Source organism: Oryza sativa, chromosome 5 (genome assembly GCF_034140825.1).
Source record: "Oryza sativa Japonica Group chromosome 5, ASM3414082v1".
NCBI classification, from domain to species: Eukaryota; Viridiplantae; Streptophyta; class Magnoliopsida; order Poales; family Poaceae; genus Oryza; species Oryza sativa.
The window spans coordinates 26,652,824-26,670,269 of NC_089039.1; the positions used below are offsets into that span (position 1 = coordinate 26,652,824).

At 40.5% G+C, this 17,446-nt stretch overlaps 3 protein-coding genes across 5 annotated transcripts; 1 reads left to right on the forward strand and 2 right to left on the reverse strand.

The window, feature by feature from the left end:
* The first annotated feature begins 916 nt into the window (after positions 1 to 916).
* Positions 917 to 3,129, forward strand: LOC4339432 (calcineurin B-like protein 4). Of its 2 annotated transcripts, none has more exons than NM_001420871.1 (8): positions 917 to 1,275; positions 1,468 to 1,550; positions 1,677 to 1,736; positions 1,857 to 1,965; positions 2,051 to 2,103; positions 2,230 to 2,310; positions 2,415 to 2,527; positions 2,623 to 3,109. In NM_001420871.1, exons 1-8 carry the CDS (start codon positions 1,197 to 1,199, stop codon positions 2,675 to 2,677), a joined length of 633 nt encoding a protein of 210 aa, NP_001407800.1. In that variant the 5' UTR covers positions 917 to 1,196; the 3' UTR covers positions 2,678 to 3,109. The 2 variants fall into 2 exon arrangements, with proteins under 2 accessions (NP_001407800.1, XP_015637955.1); XM_015782469.3 differs by having other exon boundaries at positions 1,054 to 1,275; positions 1,457 to 1,550; positions 2,623 to 3,129.
* A 55-nt stretch (positions 3,130 to 3,184) lies between these two features.
* Positions 3,185 to 7,167, reverse strand: LOC4339433 (protein SODIUM POTASSIUM ROOT DEFECTIVE 3). Its single transcript, XM_015782471.3, has 3 exons — positions 6,660 to 7,167; positions 6,451 to 6,526; positions 3,185 to 4,110 (listed from the first exon to the last, which is right to left on the reverse strand). Exons 1-3 carry the CDS (start codon positions 6,903 to 6,905, stop codon positions 3,950 to 3,952), a joined length of 483 nt encoding a protein of 160 aa, XP_015637957.1. The 5' UTR covers positions 6,906 to 7,167; the 3' UTR covers positions 3,185 to 3,949.
* Positions 7,168 to 9,861: 2,694 nt separating this feature from the next.
* Positions 9,862 to 17,140, reverse strand: LOC4339434 (protein MLN51 homolog). 2 transcript variants are annotated; one of them, XM_015785062.3, is made up of 11 exons: positions 16,627 to 17,140; positions 14,783 to 14,885; positions 14,290 to 14,696; positions 13,432 to 14,192; positions 12,995 to 13,109; positions 12,714 to 12,836; positions 11,727 to 11,770; positions 11,564 to 11,609; positions 11,308 to 11,479; positions 10,426 to 10,508; positions 9,862 to 10,350 (listed from the first exon to the last, which is right to left on the reverse strand). In XM_015785062.3, exons 1-9 carry the CDS (start codon positions 17,127 to 17,129, stop codon positions 11,452 to 11,454), a joined length of 2,130 nt encoding a protein of 709 aa, XP_015640548.2. In that variant the 5' UTR covers positions 17,130 to 17,140; the 3' UTR covers positions 9,862 to 10,350; positions 10,426 to 10,508; positions 11,308 to 11,451. The 2 variants fall into 2 exon arrangements, with proteins under 2 accessions (XP_015640548.2, XP_015640549.2); XM_015785063.3 differs by lacking the exon at positions 10,426 to 10,508 and having other exon boundaries at positions 9,862 to 10,425.
* Between the last annotated feature and the right edge of the window lie 306 nt (positions 17,141 to 17,446).

Sequence of the window (17,446 nt, forward strand, 5' to 3'; positions counted from 1 at the left end):
CCGCAATAAATGCGGTTAGGTGAGCCCTACCGTGTTCACCCAACCTATGTACATAGTGCAAACCCCACAAGGGGTCGGGGCACCTCGGCCCTCGGGGCCGGGGCAGGAGCAACCCGACCCCCCCCCCCTCGGGGAAATCAGGAGGAGGGCGGACACCTCACCCTCGGGCCCGACGTCCCCGAAGGTGCCAGGCCACGTGGGCGATTCCATCTGCCTCAAGCCTCCGGGCGCAATACTCCCGGTCCCATATCACCGACAGAAGCGTTTATAGAAATCTCACGTGGCAACTTAAGAGCGTTTGTAAAAAGTCTAATGGATTTTTAGTATATAATAGATAGATATATTTAATGCTGAATTTAATGAAACTAATTCTGTATTATAGATGTTGATTTTTTTTATAAACTTGGTCAAATATAAAGAACTTTGACTGAGAAAATAGTTAAACGATTTATATAATATAAAACAGAGGAAGTATGTGAGAAATAGATGAATTATGTATTAATAATATAGTATATATCTATAACTAACTAGTACTATTGTGTAAGTAGGTTATAAATGATGTTTTAATTTTTAGAACTAGTAGCTGATTATAGGCTGTGTTTAGTTCACACTGAAATTGAAAGTTTGGTTGAAATTAAAACGATGTGATGAAAAAGTTTGAAGTTTACGTGTGTGTAGGAAAGTTTTGATGTGATGAAAAAGTTAGAAGTTTGAAAAAAAAATTGGATCTAAACACGGTCTATATTACGCTTGCTATAAGCTGTCACGCTCACGGAGCGCAGAGGTCCACAGTCCACACGATCGCCAAATGCACGCAGGAAAAAACGCAATCTTTTTTCTTTTTTTGGCGACATATGCTTAGCGAATTTGACTTGGAGCGCCGGAGAACTCGCTATAAAAAATAACGGTGGGCTTGCGTAAGCTGCGACACAGCGAGACTCCAGCGAGGCGCCGAGGCGGAGGCGTGCGTGTCGCCCACAAAATTTTTCCGCACGCTTCTCCAGAAAATTTTCGGCCTCTTCTTGTCTTCTCCTCTCCCCGTAATCTCAGGTCAGAATAATTCAGATTTCACCTCGCGCGAATACGTGTGTGTATGGATGATATCAAGGAGACAAGGAGAGAGAGGGAGAGTAGCTGAGTAGGCTAGTTTCTTCTCGTCGGCGAAGGCATCGTTCGGATTTCACGGCGAGGTCGCCATGGGATGCGCGTCGTCGAAGCAGTTCAAGCGGCCGCCGGGGTACGAGGAGCCGGCCGTCCTCGCCGCCCAAACCACCTGTGAGCACCTCTTCACCTATGCGTTTTTTTTTTCAAGATAATGGAAGCTTTATTGCACTCGTTAAATACTTTAATTACATCACCGATGCATATGCAACACCATTGATAGTTAAGCAGTTATTGTTACAAGTTACAACGGCTGTGTGTTTGTTTTGCCTCTGCATTGTGGATGATTTTGCAGTGTTCTTGCAGTTACGGTGAACGAGGTGGAGGCGCTGCGCGAGCTGTACAACAAGATGAGCTATTCCATCATCAAGGACGGCCTCATCCACAAGGTGATTTAAGCAGAGTTGATTAGATAGCTGCCTCCAATGGCGTTTCTGGGATGCCAATCTTCTTGATGATGTACTACCATTGTTCCTTCTGAATGCGCTGATCATGGTGTGTTTTTTGTTGAGCAGGAGGAGTTTCAGCTTGCCTTGTTCAGGAACAGCAGAAAGGCGAATCTCTTCGCAGACAGGGTTTGTTCTTGTTCAGTCCTGATTCTGTCAGCAGGCAGGAGATGGCCAACCAAATGGTCATCTTGTTTGATTCTTCTCTGAACAAAGAATGATCATTCTGTTGCATGTTTTTCATGGCAGGTGTTTGATTTGTTTGATCTGAAGAGAAATGGGGTAATCGAATTTGGGGAGTTTGTACGGTCGCTCAGTGTGTTCCACCCAAAAGCGCCTAAATCAGAGAAGACTGCGTGTATGGCCCTGCCTCCTGTGCATTCATCTTCTTATTATTTTCAGAAATAGGCGTATTCAGTTTATCTTTCTCCTCATCTTGGCAGTTGCATTCAAGCTCTATGATCTAAGAGGGACAGGATATATTGAGAAAGAAGAGGTGAATCTGAATCACTCTCTTTCACGGCAATTTGTACTTTTCATTATTAACCCTGAACTTCAATTAACAGGTTGATTTTGTTTCCCTTTCAAGAAATTAACAGATTGTGTTTGCTTACTGAAACAGCTCAGGGAGATGGTCTTGGCACTTCTAGATGAATCAGACCTACATCTTTCCGAATGCGCTGTCGAGGCAATTGTCGATAATGTACTGTAGTTAACAAAGATCCTTCTAAGCATTTACTCTCTCAAATATAATTTTCAGATGATTTTTCTGACTCGATCCTCATGCTGCTCCTTTTTGTCTTGCAGACATTCAGTCAAGCAGACTCAAATGGAGATGGCAGGATAGACCCTGAGGAATGGGAAGAATTTGTTAAGGCGAACCCGGCATCACTAAGGAACATGTCACTTCCCTATTTGCAGTGAGTAGTGAAAATACTGAATTCTCACTAGAAACATTAGAACTAGAAGTGTACTTTTTTCCCAATCTCAATTTTGTGTTATTGATTATTTTCAGGGACATTACCATGGCGTTCCCGAGCTTTGTAATGCATTCAGAAGCCCATGACTGAAAATACAGATCCCATTGGAACGTATTACAAGCAACCAAAAGTTCTCCATTGTTGCTGAAGCTCGAGGCAGCTCAATTTGTTGGATGCGCCGGAGTTCAGAAGCAGGCTGCAACTGAAATGCGTTGACCGTCATCGCATGAGTGAATGACGCCATGAACAACAGAATGGCATCTGATAATAAGTATCAGAGTGGCTTTTCTTCTGCTTATGCGAGGGATACAGAGGGCCCAGCAGCAAGATTGTTCAACGAAGCAACACAAGCAAAATTAAGCACTCTGACCTGCTGAAATGCCTTCTTTTTTTCCCGTCTTGTATGTATAGTTGTGAGTCAGAAGTGACACTGGTGACCATTGACCTATAGTTGAAGAGATGCAGGAGTGTTCATTTTTCTTCTTGAAAGTGATTTTGATGGCCCAAAGCGGCCTAGCAGAATCAAAACATGTCCTTGTAAAGTGTTTGTCGGGTGAGAAATCTGCTCCCACCATACGCACAACGACGGGCGGAAAATACTCAGAAAAATAGATCGACCAATCTCATAGCAAAGCAAACAGTACAATGTTTTTTTTTCAGAACACGAGTAGTACAATGTTTACAAGCCTATTTGGAGCACAGAAAATCTCGTAAAATTCTGCAGAAACCTTCACCTTCCCCATGAAACAATTCATTTTCCACACAAGCTATAAAGTAGTATATCCACATACTCTCTCCGTTGCACAGAAAACAAATCTAGTATCGGATGTAACATATTCTAGTACTACGAATCTGATAGTAGATTTGTAGTATTAGGATGTGTTACATCCGATACTAGATTGATTTTTTAAGGGACAGAGGGAGTACATACCAAACAGCCTCTAGTAGTTATAATTCCCTCTTCATTATTCCTAGTGCCAATATAGATCGCCGTGAAAATTCAAACGTAGCTTGATTGACTAACGCGTCAGCCTTAGATTACCGTGGCATGTATGCATATGGAGCTATTCTCTTCGTTCTAAATTAAACCAACCTAAAATAAAATGAGACATTACCTTAGTATAACAATTTTGAACTTGTGCCGTTTCAACTTATTTTAGGTTGGTTTATTTCCAAACACAGAGAGAAGCCGGCAAGAGGGTGCAGTAAAAACGATGGTTGCCTGGTTGGTCTCGGTAACAATGCCAATGCATCGCTGAATCTGCAATTTCCCCGCGTGAGCGCGATAATATTACGGTGGCACACGACGCGCGGTTGGCTTGGCTTGGCCCCCGCCATTTTGAGATGGGAACGGATCGAGATCTAGGCGGAGGAGACGGTGGCTGGTGCAGCAGGTTGGGGGGGAAGGGGCCACAGCTGCGCGAACTTCACCTTGGAGATGCTCTGCAACACCTCCAATGGCGTCACGTCCCCCGTCACCACCACCTTCTTCTTCTCCAAATCCACCTCGAACCACGTCACGCCTGCAACCCAACAAAAACGCCACAAGTTCAACACACCCGCATATATATTATCTAAAAAAAACACACCAGCATATAAGTCCCTTCCTTCTAAAATACTCCCTCCGTTTTTATATTATATAAGTCATTTGACTTTTTCTTAATCAAACATCTTTAAGTTTGATTAAATTTATAGAAAAATATAGTAGTATTTTTAACACCAAACAAACGTGTTATAAAAATGTATTTAATGTTAGATTTAGTTATACTAATTTTATATTTTATATGTTGTTAAATTTTTCTATAAACTTGGTTAAGCTTAACAAAGTTTGACTAGGAAAAAAGTTTTTTTTAAGGAAAGTGACTGGGAAAAAAGTTAAATGTTTTATAATATAAAATAGAGGGAGTACATAACATAGTATTGTATAAAACACTGTACTGATTCGTAGTAGAATATGTCTCATCCAGTATTAGGCTGCTATATCTTGATACGGATGAAGTATTCTCTTTGCCAAACCACAGCATAGACTTGTTGAACAATTTTCATGTCACATTTCAAGTTTGAAATGGATATGCTAACATTATAATTTTTTTTCTGGTTGTCGCGTGTGGATTCGAAGGATCAATCATGCACCACAGCACCAGGGGGAACCACACATGTACCCAGCGCGAGCATGACACTTGGATCCACCCCCCCCCCCCCCCCCACCCGGGCGACGAGCAAGCTCGATCGAGCGACACGAGAAGCACGCAAGAGGAGGGTGATTTGATCGGTGACGGTGACAAGAACACCGTGGTTTTTGATGAAATTGATGACAGCCTGCGAATTCATCAGCGTACAGTATGCAGGAGCAATAATAGAGCAAGCGAGTACTGTACTGCTAATGATCTATGGCGTCTCTGAATTCTGAATTGCCAAGATTGAGGATCACTGTGAACTGTTACTACTGCTGTGGCCATGATCACAGGATCATGGGTTGATGACAGGAAGATCCAAATGACAGTTGCGAGTAGATCCATCCAGATTGGGGAACAGAGGAAAGGTGAAAGGATTGTGTTCGCATTTTATGCTGCCATCCATGTTCCATGATCCATCCTGACTACTCCCTCCGTCTAAAAAAAGACAAACTGTGAGTTCTCATGCCAACGTTTGACTGTCCGTCTTATATAAAATTTTTTATAATTAGTATTTTTATTGTTGTTAGATAATAAAACATGATTAATACTTTATGCGTGATTTATCTTTTTAATTTTTTTCATAATTTTTTTAAATAAGACGGACGGTCAAACGTTGAACACGGTAACCAAGGTTTGTCTTTTTTTTAGTACAGAGGGAGTATTTTGCTGGTAGAGAGTATCAAGATCTGGAGTAGTACAAGGACAGTGAAGCACAGATGCATAAAAGCAGCCGAGTTAATGTTCACCGTACCATGCGTCTGTGGCCTTGGTCTGTACGGTGTTTTTCGGTTCATCGGTTGTACTACAGACTACAGTACAGCCAAGAAAATGCCCAGGCCATTTACCTAGCAAGCGACTGGAGAAGATGAATTACAGTCTAAACTACTCTTAGGGGGTGGTTAGATGGGGCTAAAACTTTATAGTCCATATCACATCAAATGTTTGGACACTAATTTGGAATATTAAACATAGACTAATAAAAAAACTAATTTTATAAATGAGAGCTAATCTGCGAGACGAATTTTTTAAGCCTAATTAATCCATAATTATAAAAAGTTTACTGTAGCATCACATTGTCAAATCATGGCGTAATTAGACTCAAAAGATTCGTCTCACGAATTAGTCCAAGGTTATGGAATGGGTTTTGTAATTAGTGTATGTTTAATACTCTAAATTAGTGTCCAAACATCCGATGTGAACAAGGCCCTGTTTCCCAAACAGGCCCTTACATGGCAAGCTCTGAAAACTGAACTGATCTTTGCAGAGTGTTGGAGAGGGGCAAAAGCAAAAAAAGAAGAAAGAACAAAGAAGGGCACTTTGTCCGTGACTGAAAAAGGGTAGCAAAGTACAGTGTATCTTAGGAAAGTTCATGAGGTGAGTGCAAATGTGGAGTTCAGCTTGGTCTGGAAAATAAAGGTATTACCTGGCCTGAACCATTTTGGAGGGGATTTATGTTTTGGATTCTCTAACGTTAGTTGAAATGATCGAGCATTTGGATAAAACCGGTTAACGTATATGTTCGATGAACCGATGAAGGTAGGGAGAGCAGACTCTCAAGACGATAGCAGAAGAGTTAACATTCTCTACCTATCAAACAGTCTGAAAACTGTCCGGAAGAAATAAACTGTTTTTCTGAACTGAGAAGTTCGTCATAGAAAAAGCTAAAAGATGATGATGTTTTGTTACCTTCCATCCTTGAGATGTGCTTCTGAACTTTCTTAGCACACCCATTGCAGTGCATGGACACCTTGAGCTCCACAGTCTGCATCAAAACACAACCAAAAAGACAGAGAATGCACATCAACCAATGGCACAGGCACACAATGACACAAGCACGTTGATCAATTGCACTTGGATATCTGATGGAAGACGAAGACGAAGAAGATTTTGCATACCTTTGGTTCTAGATGGAACCCGAGTGTCCTCGTGCCATCAACAAGATCGCGAAGCCTGATCACCTGGTCGACCTGGCTACTACTGCTCACCAGGGACTTCCTCTCCATGGCCGCCTCCTCGTCGCCGTCTTCCTCCGACGCGCGCAAGCAGAGGCAGCCGCTGCTTCTCGCGCAACACATGGAGAAGGAGAAGCAGTCCAGCACCTTGCCAATGCGTAGCCTCCTCCTCCTCATTGCCCTCGTCATCCACTGCCTCTCCCACACACACACACAACCAGTGACAGAGACAATCTCTCTATTTATCTATGACCTGACCTTATCTCTGTGATCGAATTGAAGTTGCTATGAACAACAAGCACAGGGATGTTTAAAATGGCAGCTGACATTCCCTTCTTCTCTATCACCAAGATTGGATGAGATCTAGCAAGTTGTGCCCATGATAAATGATGGTGATGGTACCGTTGCTATTTGGCTGTGCTATTGCAAGGGAATATCCATGAGAGTTTGTACAAGAGCTAGCTAGTACTGGACTACTACTAGTAGTAGACTTACCAGGTTAAGGTTAGTACTATCAGTACTAGGGTGAGCAAGATGAGGGCCACAGAGTACAGAGGCAAATTTGTTCGTCAGTGCGCTCCTCTTGCTCAAATACGTTTGAAAAGTTACAACCAAAGGACAGGTAGGTATTTTTGTCCAATGTCCAATGATAAGAGATAGTACTCCCTCCATACACAAATGTAAGTAAAATTCTGAGCTTTTTTAAGAGGGATTAAGGATGAAGAGAAAAAAAAAGACTGTGATGAATCTTATTAAATGAGAGGTTGTTGGGGGTAGGATGAGGTGAAAATTAAGGCCCGGTTTAGATGGCAAAAAAGTTTGTTTTGGGGTGTCACATCGTATATACGTACATACATTTGAAGTATTAAACATTGTCTAACAATAAAATAAATTACAGATTCTGTCAGGAAACTGCGAGATGAATTTATTAAGCCTAATTAATCCGTCATTAGCAAATGTTTACTGTAGTATCACATTGTCAAATCATGACGCAATTAGGCTTAAAAGATTCGTCTCGTAATTTACACGCAAACTGTGTAATTGGTTTTTTTTCACATTTAATACTCCATGCATGTATCCAAATATTCGATGTGATGGGTGAAAAGTTTTTATTTTGGGAATTAATAAGGGCCTAAACCATAAACGGTTGGGTTGGGAAAGTAATACTACTGTAGAAATGCTTATATTTATGGATATATTTCAAATAACAGAAATGGTTATATTTTTTTATGGATGGAGTAGATGTTTTTCTTGCTAAGGTCGAGTTTAGTTCCAAACTTTTTCTTCGAACTTCCAACTTTTCCATCACATCAAAACTTTTCTACACACACAAACTTCCAACTTTTCCGTCACATCGTTCCAATTACAACCAAACTTCAATTTGGTGTGAACTAAACACACCCTAAAGAGTTGTTGCAAACAACACTATGGTTGTATTTAGTTCCACGTCAAAATTGGAAGTTTGGAAAAATTAAAACGATGTGACGGAAAAGTTGAAAGTTTGTGTGTGTAGAAAAATTCAATGTGATAGAAAAGTTAGAAATTTGAAGAAAAAAAGTTGGAATCTAAACAGGCCTATATAGCATGCCGTGCTGGATGCTGACAAGTTTTGGCTTGATAGGTGGGAGGAGACAAGCAGCTGGGCTCTCCATGTGACAATGTGCAACCTTGGCAAACATGCACTAGTGGCCACTGATCAGTGATGTGCTACTGATACTGGAATCGTGTAGTTGTTCCATCATAGGAGAGAAGCTAAACTGGAAGATGCAATGGAGGACAATATGTTGTGCAAAAAAATAGAAAGGTCGAATCATTGGTGCCAATTGCCAAAGAGTAACCAATCATGCTGCCAATAGACCATTGGCCATTTCTTTTAATATATTGCAATTGTTCTACCTTGGCATGGCATGGACATAAAAATTCAGGAAGCAGAGAAGAAGAGGCGTATATGCAGGCATCAGATTATGAGTGACAGATCGCCGCGTATGGTTCTGCCATTTTCTTGCCATGCCCATGCGTTTGTGGATCAGAAAGATCAGAAAAGAGAAGCTTCAGGCATATGCATGGGTGACCAATGGACCAGCGCAATTGCAGAAGAATCGTTGGGATAGTGCAACTGTGCAAGGTGATAACGGCACGCAAACCAATAAGGGATTGTGCGTACGGCATGGTACTGCTCCTGCGTACTAAATGCAAGATAATGATAGAAGTAATTCCTTTCGGAAGAGGAAGTATTAGTATTATTGAACTGCACAAGATAAAGTAGTAGTAAAACTACGGCTGTGTTTAGTTACACGTCAAAATTGAAAGTTTGAAAAAATTAGAACGATGTAATGGAAAAGTTGTTCATTTATGTACCTATGAAAGTTCAATGTGACGGAAAAGTTGAAAGTTTGAAAAAAAAAGTTGAAATTATACAGCCATGTCAGGGACAAGAAATCAGGTCGTGTTTAGATTTAAACTTTTCTCTTCAAAATTCTAACTTTTCCGTCAAATCAAATGTTTCGACACATGCATAGAGCATTAAATGTGGACGAAAAAAACCAATTGCACAGTTTGTATGTAAATCGTGAGACGAATCTTTTGAGCCTAATTATGCCATGATTTTATAATGTGGTGCTACAGTAAACATTTGCTAATGATGGATTAATTAGGCTTAATATATTCGTCGCACAGTTTATAGGCGGAATCTGTAATTTGTTTTGTTATTAGTCTACGTTTAATGCTTCAAATATGTGTCCGTATACTTTAAAAAAAATTAGCACACGAACTAAACACAGCCTCAGACGTCTGATGAATTTGTAATGCTTGCATTTGCTTGTTTGGGGGCATGCGCATCGCGCAACAAAGGCCAAAATTAAAACTATTAGTATAGCTACCTTTTTTTTTTTTTTGAAACGGCATAGCTACCATTTTTATGTGTTAGAGGTGAAATTCTTTTTATTGCTGTAGCATACAAGTTAAAAGGGTCCTTTTATTCTCTTGCGTAATAAGCCTGATGATTTCTTGAATACCCGGCACTAGTTTTATTGGAAGAGAACGTGATCCGACCAGATGCATTTGTGATGCCCTGACCACCTAAACTTATAGGCCAAAAGACAAGGTAATCATGTCTGGAAAGCGGGGGGTCAACATGGATAGCCAATGACCAAAATAAATAAATATTTTTTTATAAGACGTGCATGTACAACATTCACATAAGTTTCTCACTTTTACATCTTTCTACGTAGTAGTTGTTAATATCATACTCCACTATAAAGGGAAACCAATGGTAAAATTGTAGTAATTCAGAAGACCTGGTGCTTACACAGTTACAAGTAGTATGAACTGAACAGAAAGAACTCTGTGTAACACTAACACGTACCGAACTAGTATATCGCGACAATATCTTCAGCAAAGGGAACACATCACATAGCAGATCTTCAAAATGTCATAACGGATTAACCGACAGTGATCAAGTCAGCTGAGCAACACAAGCAAACCCAACACCACCTTGTATTCCCCCTCTTTCACCAAGAAAAGGAGCTTACAATAACAGAGACCTCACGTATTCTCCATCGCGCATTATTCATATATGCATGCCAATGTGAAGATGATCAATAGCAACATGGACGGTGTACCATGTAAATCTCACCTGACAGGGTAACAGGGTTCAGAACGTCCATCAAATAGTAAGGATTCAAATGGCGTCAATTGTCGAAAATCATACCTAATTACACAATAGCAACTGCCCATCAGAATAATCACTGCAAATGACTATAGTAAGGATATAAACACCTTCAACTGTCAAACCTGAAAAGGAGCAGCACCAACTTTGTCAAATCAAAGCATATCCTACGATTCTAAAATGCTCATGGGCACATGTAGGAGCACAATATACATGACAACTGCCTATCCAAGGTTGAGGTACAAGAGCAATACAAACATCTAGCCATTTAAAGTGTCTTGCTGAAATATCTTTTCTCGTGGAAAAATGGCCAGTCACTCATCAACCAAATGCAGTTAGAAGAGAGGAGACATGTATTCGTTTATGAGTTGTGACGAAGGAAATGGAGAAAAGGACAGATTCAGGGTATACCACAATTTGGACTTAGCATGCCAAATTAAGAAACGGACACACTATACTTCCAAAAGCAATTGCAAGTTGTTAAGCTAGTTTTAGCTACGATTCAATTACCTCCTTTAATTAGAAAATATCAATCTCATATTTATTCACTAAAATACTAGATATCTATGGAAACACTGCAGAAATTCTTAGTAGCTCACTAAGTGATAATAAACTTGGATAATCAATAGAATAAGACTCTGAACTAGCTTCAGAAGCCTTAACAAATGAAAACATGTTCCATACTTGGTTGCCACTGTGAATCTACCATAAAAGAATTATGAAGTGAATGCCAGAAAATAAATTTCCTTATTATACATAGTAAGTGAAAGATATATATGAATAGAAAGACAACAGACATCTAATGTCTACTGCTAAAGGATTTTCCTTATGTTACCCTCAAGGGATCAAGGTTTGGGTGAAAGGGCAAGACCACAGAACAACACCAGTCTAACACAATGAAAGAACAACAGAAGTCATGCGTACCTGGCATTCATTCTGGATACAGCCCAAAGTGCTACAGATCAGACACTGAAGTGTTGCAAGGACCCAGAAAGGCCTTGAGATAGAAGTCTTGCACAGACCCAAATCTAACAGATGAAGTCCTCATTAACACCATCGTCACTATGTTCATTTGCCAAAGTTCATTTCCGAATATCTGTAACAAGACACAACATGGTATTAACACATAGTATTAGAACAGAAAGCATACAGCAAACAGAACACATAAACTTTAACATACCTCCGAGGTTTATGTTGGCGTTGACTAAGTTCATCATTTAAAGCCTCTGCAAAAGAGGAAAAGGCCTCGGTACATTTATGTGGCAAAAATAGGAGAAGATACCCCAAAATAAATACCAATTGAGAAGACAAAATAAATGGAAAGGGATGGAAGATGCCTTTACCAGTTATTTCTTGTGACTTCAACTGAGAAGAGGCACTGGGTTCTCTGTAAAAGAAACAGAAAGAATCATTACTATCGAAAGCACTAGGATGATTGAAGCACTAGGATCCTTTGTATTCTCATTAACATTTTTCTGTTTGTGCATGTTGTGTTGGTGGTTGGTGATGAAGGCTGGGACAGAAATCAATGACGATCATTTGTTCAATTAGACTACGTATAATAGGAAAATGCTAGGTGCATGCATAATGATTGTATCCCCATGCCATTCAAATTGCCCCCTTGCAGTTGCACAAGACAACAAAACAGAAAAATCGCAGCAAAACAATTATTATTCAACCTAAATAAAGTAATCATCAACCTCTCCAGATCAGGAGAGTAGTGTTACTCCAATTATCTACCAAAACCTATTCTGATGATACGGCTGGTCAACCAGTACGGCAGTACCCACAGGAAGACAGCTAAAGCAAGCACATTGGTAGAGGGAAATCATAGAATATAAGTCCTCAGATTAGGGCTATGTAAGGGCATTAACTACTACTCCCTCCGGGTTGATATTACTTGTCGTTTTAGACAAGGGTGAGATCAAACTTTAGAATATTTGATTATGAATCATTTTTAAAATATTTGTCTTTCAAATATGGTGACTACATGTATAGATTAGTCTTAAAAAGTACTTTAATAAAATCATATATTTTTTCACACTTTTATACATATTATAATGGAAAATAATGGTTAAAGTTTTTTTTTGGAGACCGTGCCCTTGTCCAAAACGACAAGTATTATCAACCCGGAGGGAGTAGTTCATAGCATATTATTTATTGTCGTCAACATGTTGGTAATAGGTGATCATACCTCAGAACCAGAATTTAACAAAAGGATGAATCATCATTAAATTAACATTATCTCAATTCTCAACAGTATATATGCCTTGTGTGCGAAATCCAAATTCTTGCAACATGAATCATATTAGAGTATTAGACTAACATACCTCAAAGAAACTGATGAAGATGCATGTTCAGAAGTTCGGGGATAATAGCTGCCATCTACAGTAATATAAGGTGAACCATACGTTGCTCCCAAAGCTCCAGAAGCACCAGCCAATATCGGTAGCCTAGTTTCATTCAGATACAACCCACAAAAAAATTAGGCCTGAGCAAACAGCAGTGTGCTAACATCTAAATGAAGTACAATGTGATAACCACATCATACCAATTGGAGGTAGAGAAAAATAAAGCAAACAACTATTCTAAGAGTTCAAAGAGTCATTACCAAGTCATTTCAGAATTGCTCAGACCAAGTTGTTGTTGAGACACAAATCCTGGTAGAGCCATGCCAATTGAGGGAACGCCAGTCCCACCTGGATGCTGGCCTCCAAACTGCATAACTGTATGGGAAAAAAAAAAGCTAAAGGCATATTGCAGAATGGTTTTGGAAACAAAAACTTGGTTCAGTTCACTCCAATGGGGTGGCAGTCTACTGAAAATAACACTACTTTTCAGAAATCAAACCAGAAGTTCAAAGTAGATTATAAATCCACTAACATCACTGTAAACATTTTCACTCAAGGCACATAGCATGCACCCTCTAATCAATGGAGGAATAAGCCTTTAGAAATTGGATTATTTCTTTTCCCCTCACCCATGTAATCGTTTACTCATTTAACACTCTGGTTACTATATTGCCGTGTGAATAGTAAAAATACGAACCTGGAAATAGTGCAGGGGTTCCATGGAAATTTTGGTCACCAAGTGATCCTGTAGTCCCAAGAACTTGAGCTCCACCATACATAAAAGAAGCATGTTCTTCTCCCTGGTCACTATGTTGTCCCTTTGCCATCAATCTAGTATTAGATTTGTTGGAACCATGAGGTGAAGAAATTTCAGTGCCTTCAGTCAAAATTGTTGATGTAGATTGCATGGAAGATGGCAATTTATCACTGCTAGCAAATTGCGCAGCAAACATCTGACCAGGCATCTTTGGTGTGGATTGATTAAATGATTGAACCAACCTTTGTTGGACAATTGGGTGTGGGGACTTAGCCGAATTTCCAGTGACCTGATTAGTAGCTATAGGAAATTGACTAGTTGATGATGATGTAGATGAATGAAATGAAGGATGATCCATGCCCTTTATAGGAACTTCAGCATGCAACTTGCCATGCCCAGCAGACGGTACAAAGGCTTTCCCTCTTAAGAGAGGGCCATACTGTGGGGTTGGAGAGACATGCTCCATACCAATGGGGGATGAGAAGTGTCTAGTAGTGGTACTGGGTTGTCCATCCCCCCTCTGACTCACTGGGAGTTCCTGATGAGATGGCCTAGAAGGGTAAAAGGGAGGTGAAGCTGAATTCAAATTTGATGCAAAGCTCTGCTTCATCGGAAATCCTCGTTCTGGTTGAGAATTTGAAGCTTGATGTTGGTGTTTTCCCAAGTTTGCATTTGAAGAAGTGTTTTCAAGATTTTGTGATCTGAAGTATGAGCAACAAAAACAAAAAGTACCACAGTAAGTTCTATATTAACAAAACAAAGACACAGATAGCACATAAGAAGAAACCTTCCACTCACTTATTATTATGCTCTGAAGATATCTCAGCGGTACTCCTCCAATGTGGTTGGTAACGTTTAGAGCCTCTTCCTCGAACTACTCTCGGTGCACTCTTATTACTTTTGGCATTGCCATAAAGAGGGCGAGACTCTTTTCGAACAAAATCGAAATTGTTGGCATCGCCATCACGAGGATTAGGTGGTTTGATGGTTCTATTCTTGCCATTATCATTCAGAACCTGTTGAACCTTCTTGGTGTTATCATGGTAACTATGAGGTTCTTTCGGAACGTATATGTAGTTCTTAGCACCATCACGATAGTATGTCTGCGACCTGTTGCCTCTGAAATTATCACGGCTACCACCACGAACTTTACCAACAGGTGCACCACCACGTCCTCTAAATCGACCTCTGGGCCTTCTTCTTGTCTATAGTACAATCAATAAAAGAAGCATCTTGGTAAGAAAGATGAATCAATAGTTCAACACACAGAAAAAGACAATATGATACTCACGTAGTCATTATGGAAATCATGTAAATTCATTTCATCAAATCTGTCATGGACCCACGCTTGATCCTCTTTAGCATTCCACAGCCGTCTATCACCCACCATTCTCCTGAAATGACAACATGGGTAGCAGAAATTAAAATATAGATCATGGATGTCCAGAGAATGAAACAGAGTATCATATTGGATTCCTTAAAATTGAGATAAAGCATTCAACATAATCAAACTTGTCTAGCTTAGTTGGGTTCAGCATCCAGTTTGTACACTGGAACACTAGCACACCAGTCAAACAACTACTTTTAAAAGGGAAAAAAACAGTAAATACAACCTATTATTCAGTTCGTTGAGACAAATTTTCCAGTATTTGTTCAATACACTTCAATTCATTCTACCACACTATCAACAATTTTTACCACAAATCATAATTATTGTGTATAATTATAGAATGATGTACAGTATGGAATGGTCAATGGAGTGTTTACTGGTTTAGTATCTGATGGGCTTACTTCTCTTTTTTCTGTTGGTTGACATTGATCTAAGCAATGCCCAACTTGGTAAGATTCATGCTTCCCAAACTAGGGGAGCATGCAAAAGAAAAGGTAAAATTTTGGATTTGGTTCAATCCAAGCTATTTGCGATTGGCCCTCCTCAAAACAGATGATTTCAACTATGCTTGAATTCAACTGTGATGCATTCGTTCATCTGATGCACTAAAACTGATTAATCATTTCAGGTATGAGGTAACTAGCATTAAAAAAATGTAGTATAAGATCCATAAGTTAAACTTAAGAAAATGATAAATCTAAAATTTTTTAGACATGACTACGTAAAAACGATCAACAACCTACATGATAATAGTGTATTTTTAGAAGATCTACAATATTATATTTTTTTAAAGTTCTTGCAAACTATATCTAACCTGAAAAGATCTTCTAGAGTACTTGTGGGTGTAGAGCTCGCCATTATACACAACTTTTCTTTTTAAAATAGTAAAGAGATAATGTATCATGGTATTGGCATAGCCATGCCATACCTTACCAGTCTCATCTATATTGTAGTAGTGTATCCTAGTAGACCATGTTTCAGATCATGTAGGTATTGTTCTAGTAGAAACACTTGAACAAGATCAGACTTCAAAGTTAAACGCTTCTACTTTTTAATAAGTGTGTCCAATTTGCATTAATACTAAATCAATTTCACATGAAACACCAGATTTAAAAACTTGTAGGCAAAGTTTCATTTTTGTTTCATGTTTGCGACTTGGCATATAACAATCAACTCTGTAAAGTAATGCCTGTGAATACATGACTTCGTGTTGTTATTTTAGCTCATGTTTTGCGTGCTTTACGAGTTATAGTTCAATGTTATAAACCCATGTATTATCATATGCTGGGGAATTACTCAATAAGCTACTCACAGACCTTGGTTATCCTGTAAAGGAAACTTAGGCAGGACATCATAACGAAGAGATGCAACAACGAGCAACCGTACCAAATCTAGAGAACCAAAATAGACCAATTGCGAAAATAAATACATTTAAGCCGTTTTATGACTTGTATCTATCAAATACTACACTACTACTGCACATATAAATATCAAACTTTAGCCTCTTCTAACAATTCCACAGGACTAGTTAGCATGACACACTCGTGTTATCAACTTAGATGATATTAATTGAACTATTGAACACGCAATGCACTTAAGCAGTGGTTTCAGAGAACACTAATGGTTACCAAACTAGTGAAGGTTGAAACTAGGCTACCAAGTTCTCTAGATCATATCATCATACCCTAGATATATAAGGAAACAACAGCAAATCAAGCAGCAATTGAAGGTTGAAAGGCCGGAACCTTTGGCGCCCATGGCCACGGGCCTCCTGGAAGCGGTCGTCGTGCATGTAGAAGGCGCCAGCCGTCGGGACGGCATAGGGCTCGCTCCCCTTCTTCCCCTCCTCTCCCTCCGCCGCTGCCGCCGACGCCTCACCTTCCGCTTCCCCCTTCATACCCATCCCCGCCTCCTCCCCCGCTGCGGCCACCGCCCCGGTGGCCACTCCGCCCGCAACGCCTCGCCCTTGCTCGAACTCCTCGTACACCTCCCCGTATTCCTCGTACCCTTCGTCATCTTCGTACGCGTCGTCGTCGTCGTACACCTCGGCGGCGCCTTGCCCGTCGGATTCCGCGTCGGATCCGGCCTTCGTAGGCGGAGAGGGCCTCGCCCCTTCCTCCTCCTCCTCCTCCTCCTCCTCGTCGTCGTCGCTCGCCGCGTCCCGGCGCCGCACCGCCGGGAGGGGCGCGTCGTCGAGGTCGCTCTCGTACTCCTCCTCCGTCTCCTCCGCCTTCTCCCTGTCGGCCATTGGCAGGAACCGGGAGGTCGCGGGACGAACCGCGCGAGAGAATTAGGGCTCCGGGGGGGGGGGGGAGGAATCTGGTGGAATCGGGATTCTGGAAGCTTCGAGAGGCTTCTCGTGTTCTTCCGTTTGTTCTACGATATCCACGGTCTACGGGAGGGAGAGGACTGGAGGAGAGAAGTTGGATACGATTAAAAAAATATTTAAAACCATTAGATTGTCCAAATCCACGAGGTAAAGACATCCTTTTTGTGAGGCTGACAGGTATGGCCCACATACTGCGCGTGGGGGCCTAATGGCAATGTTCCCTTTTCGTAAAGAAA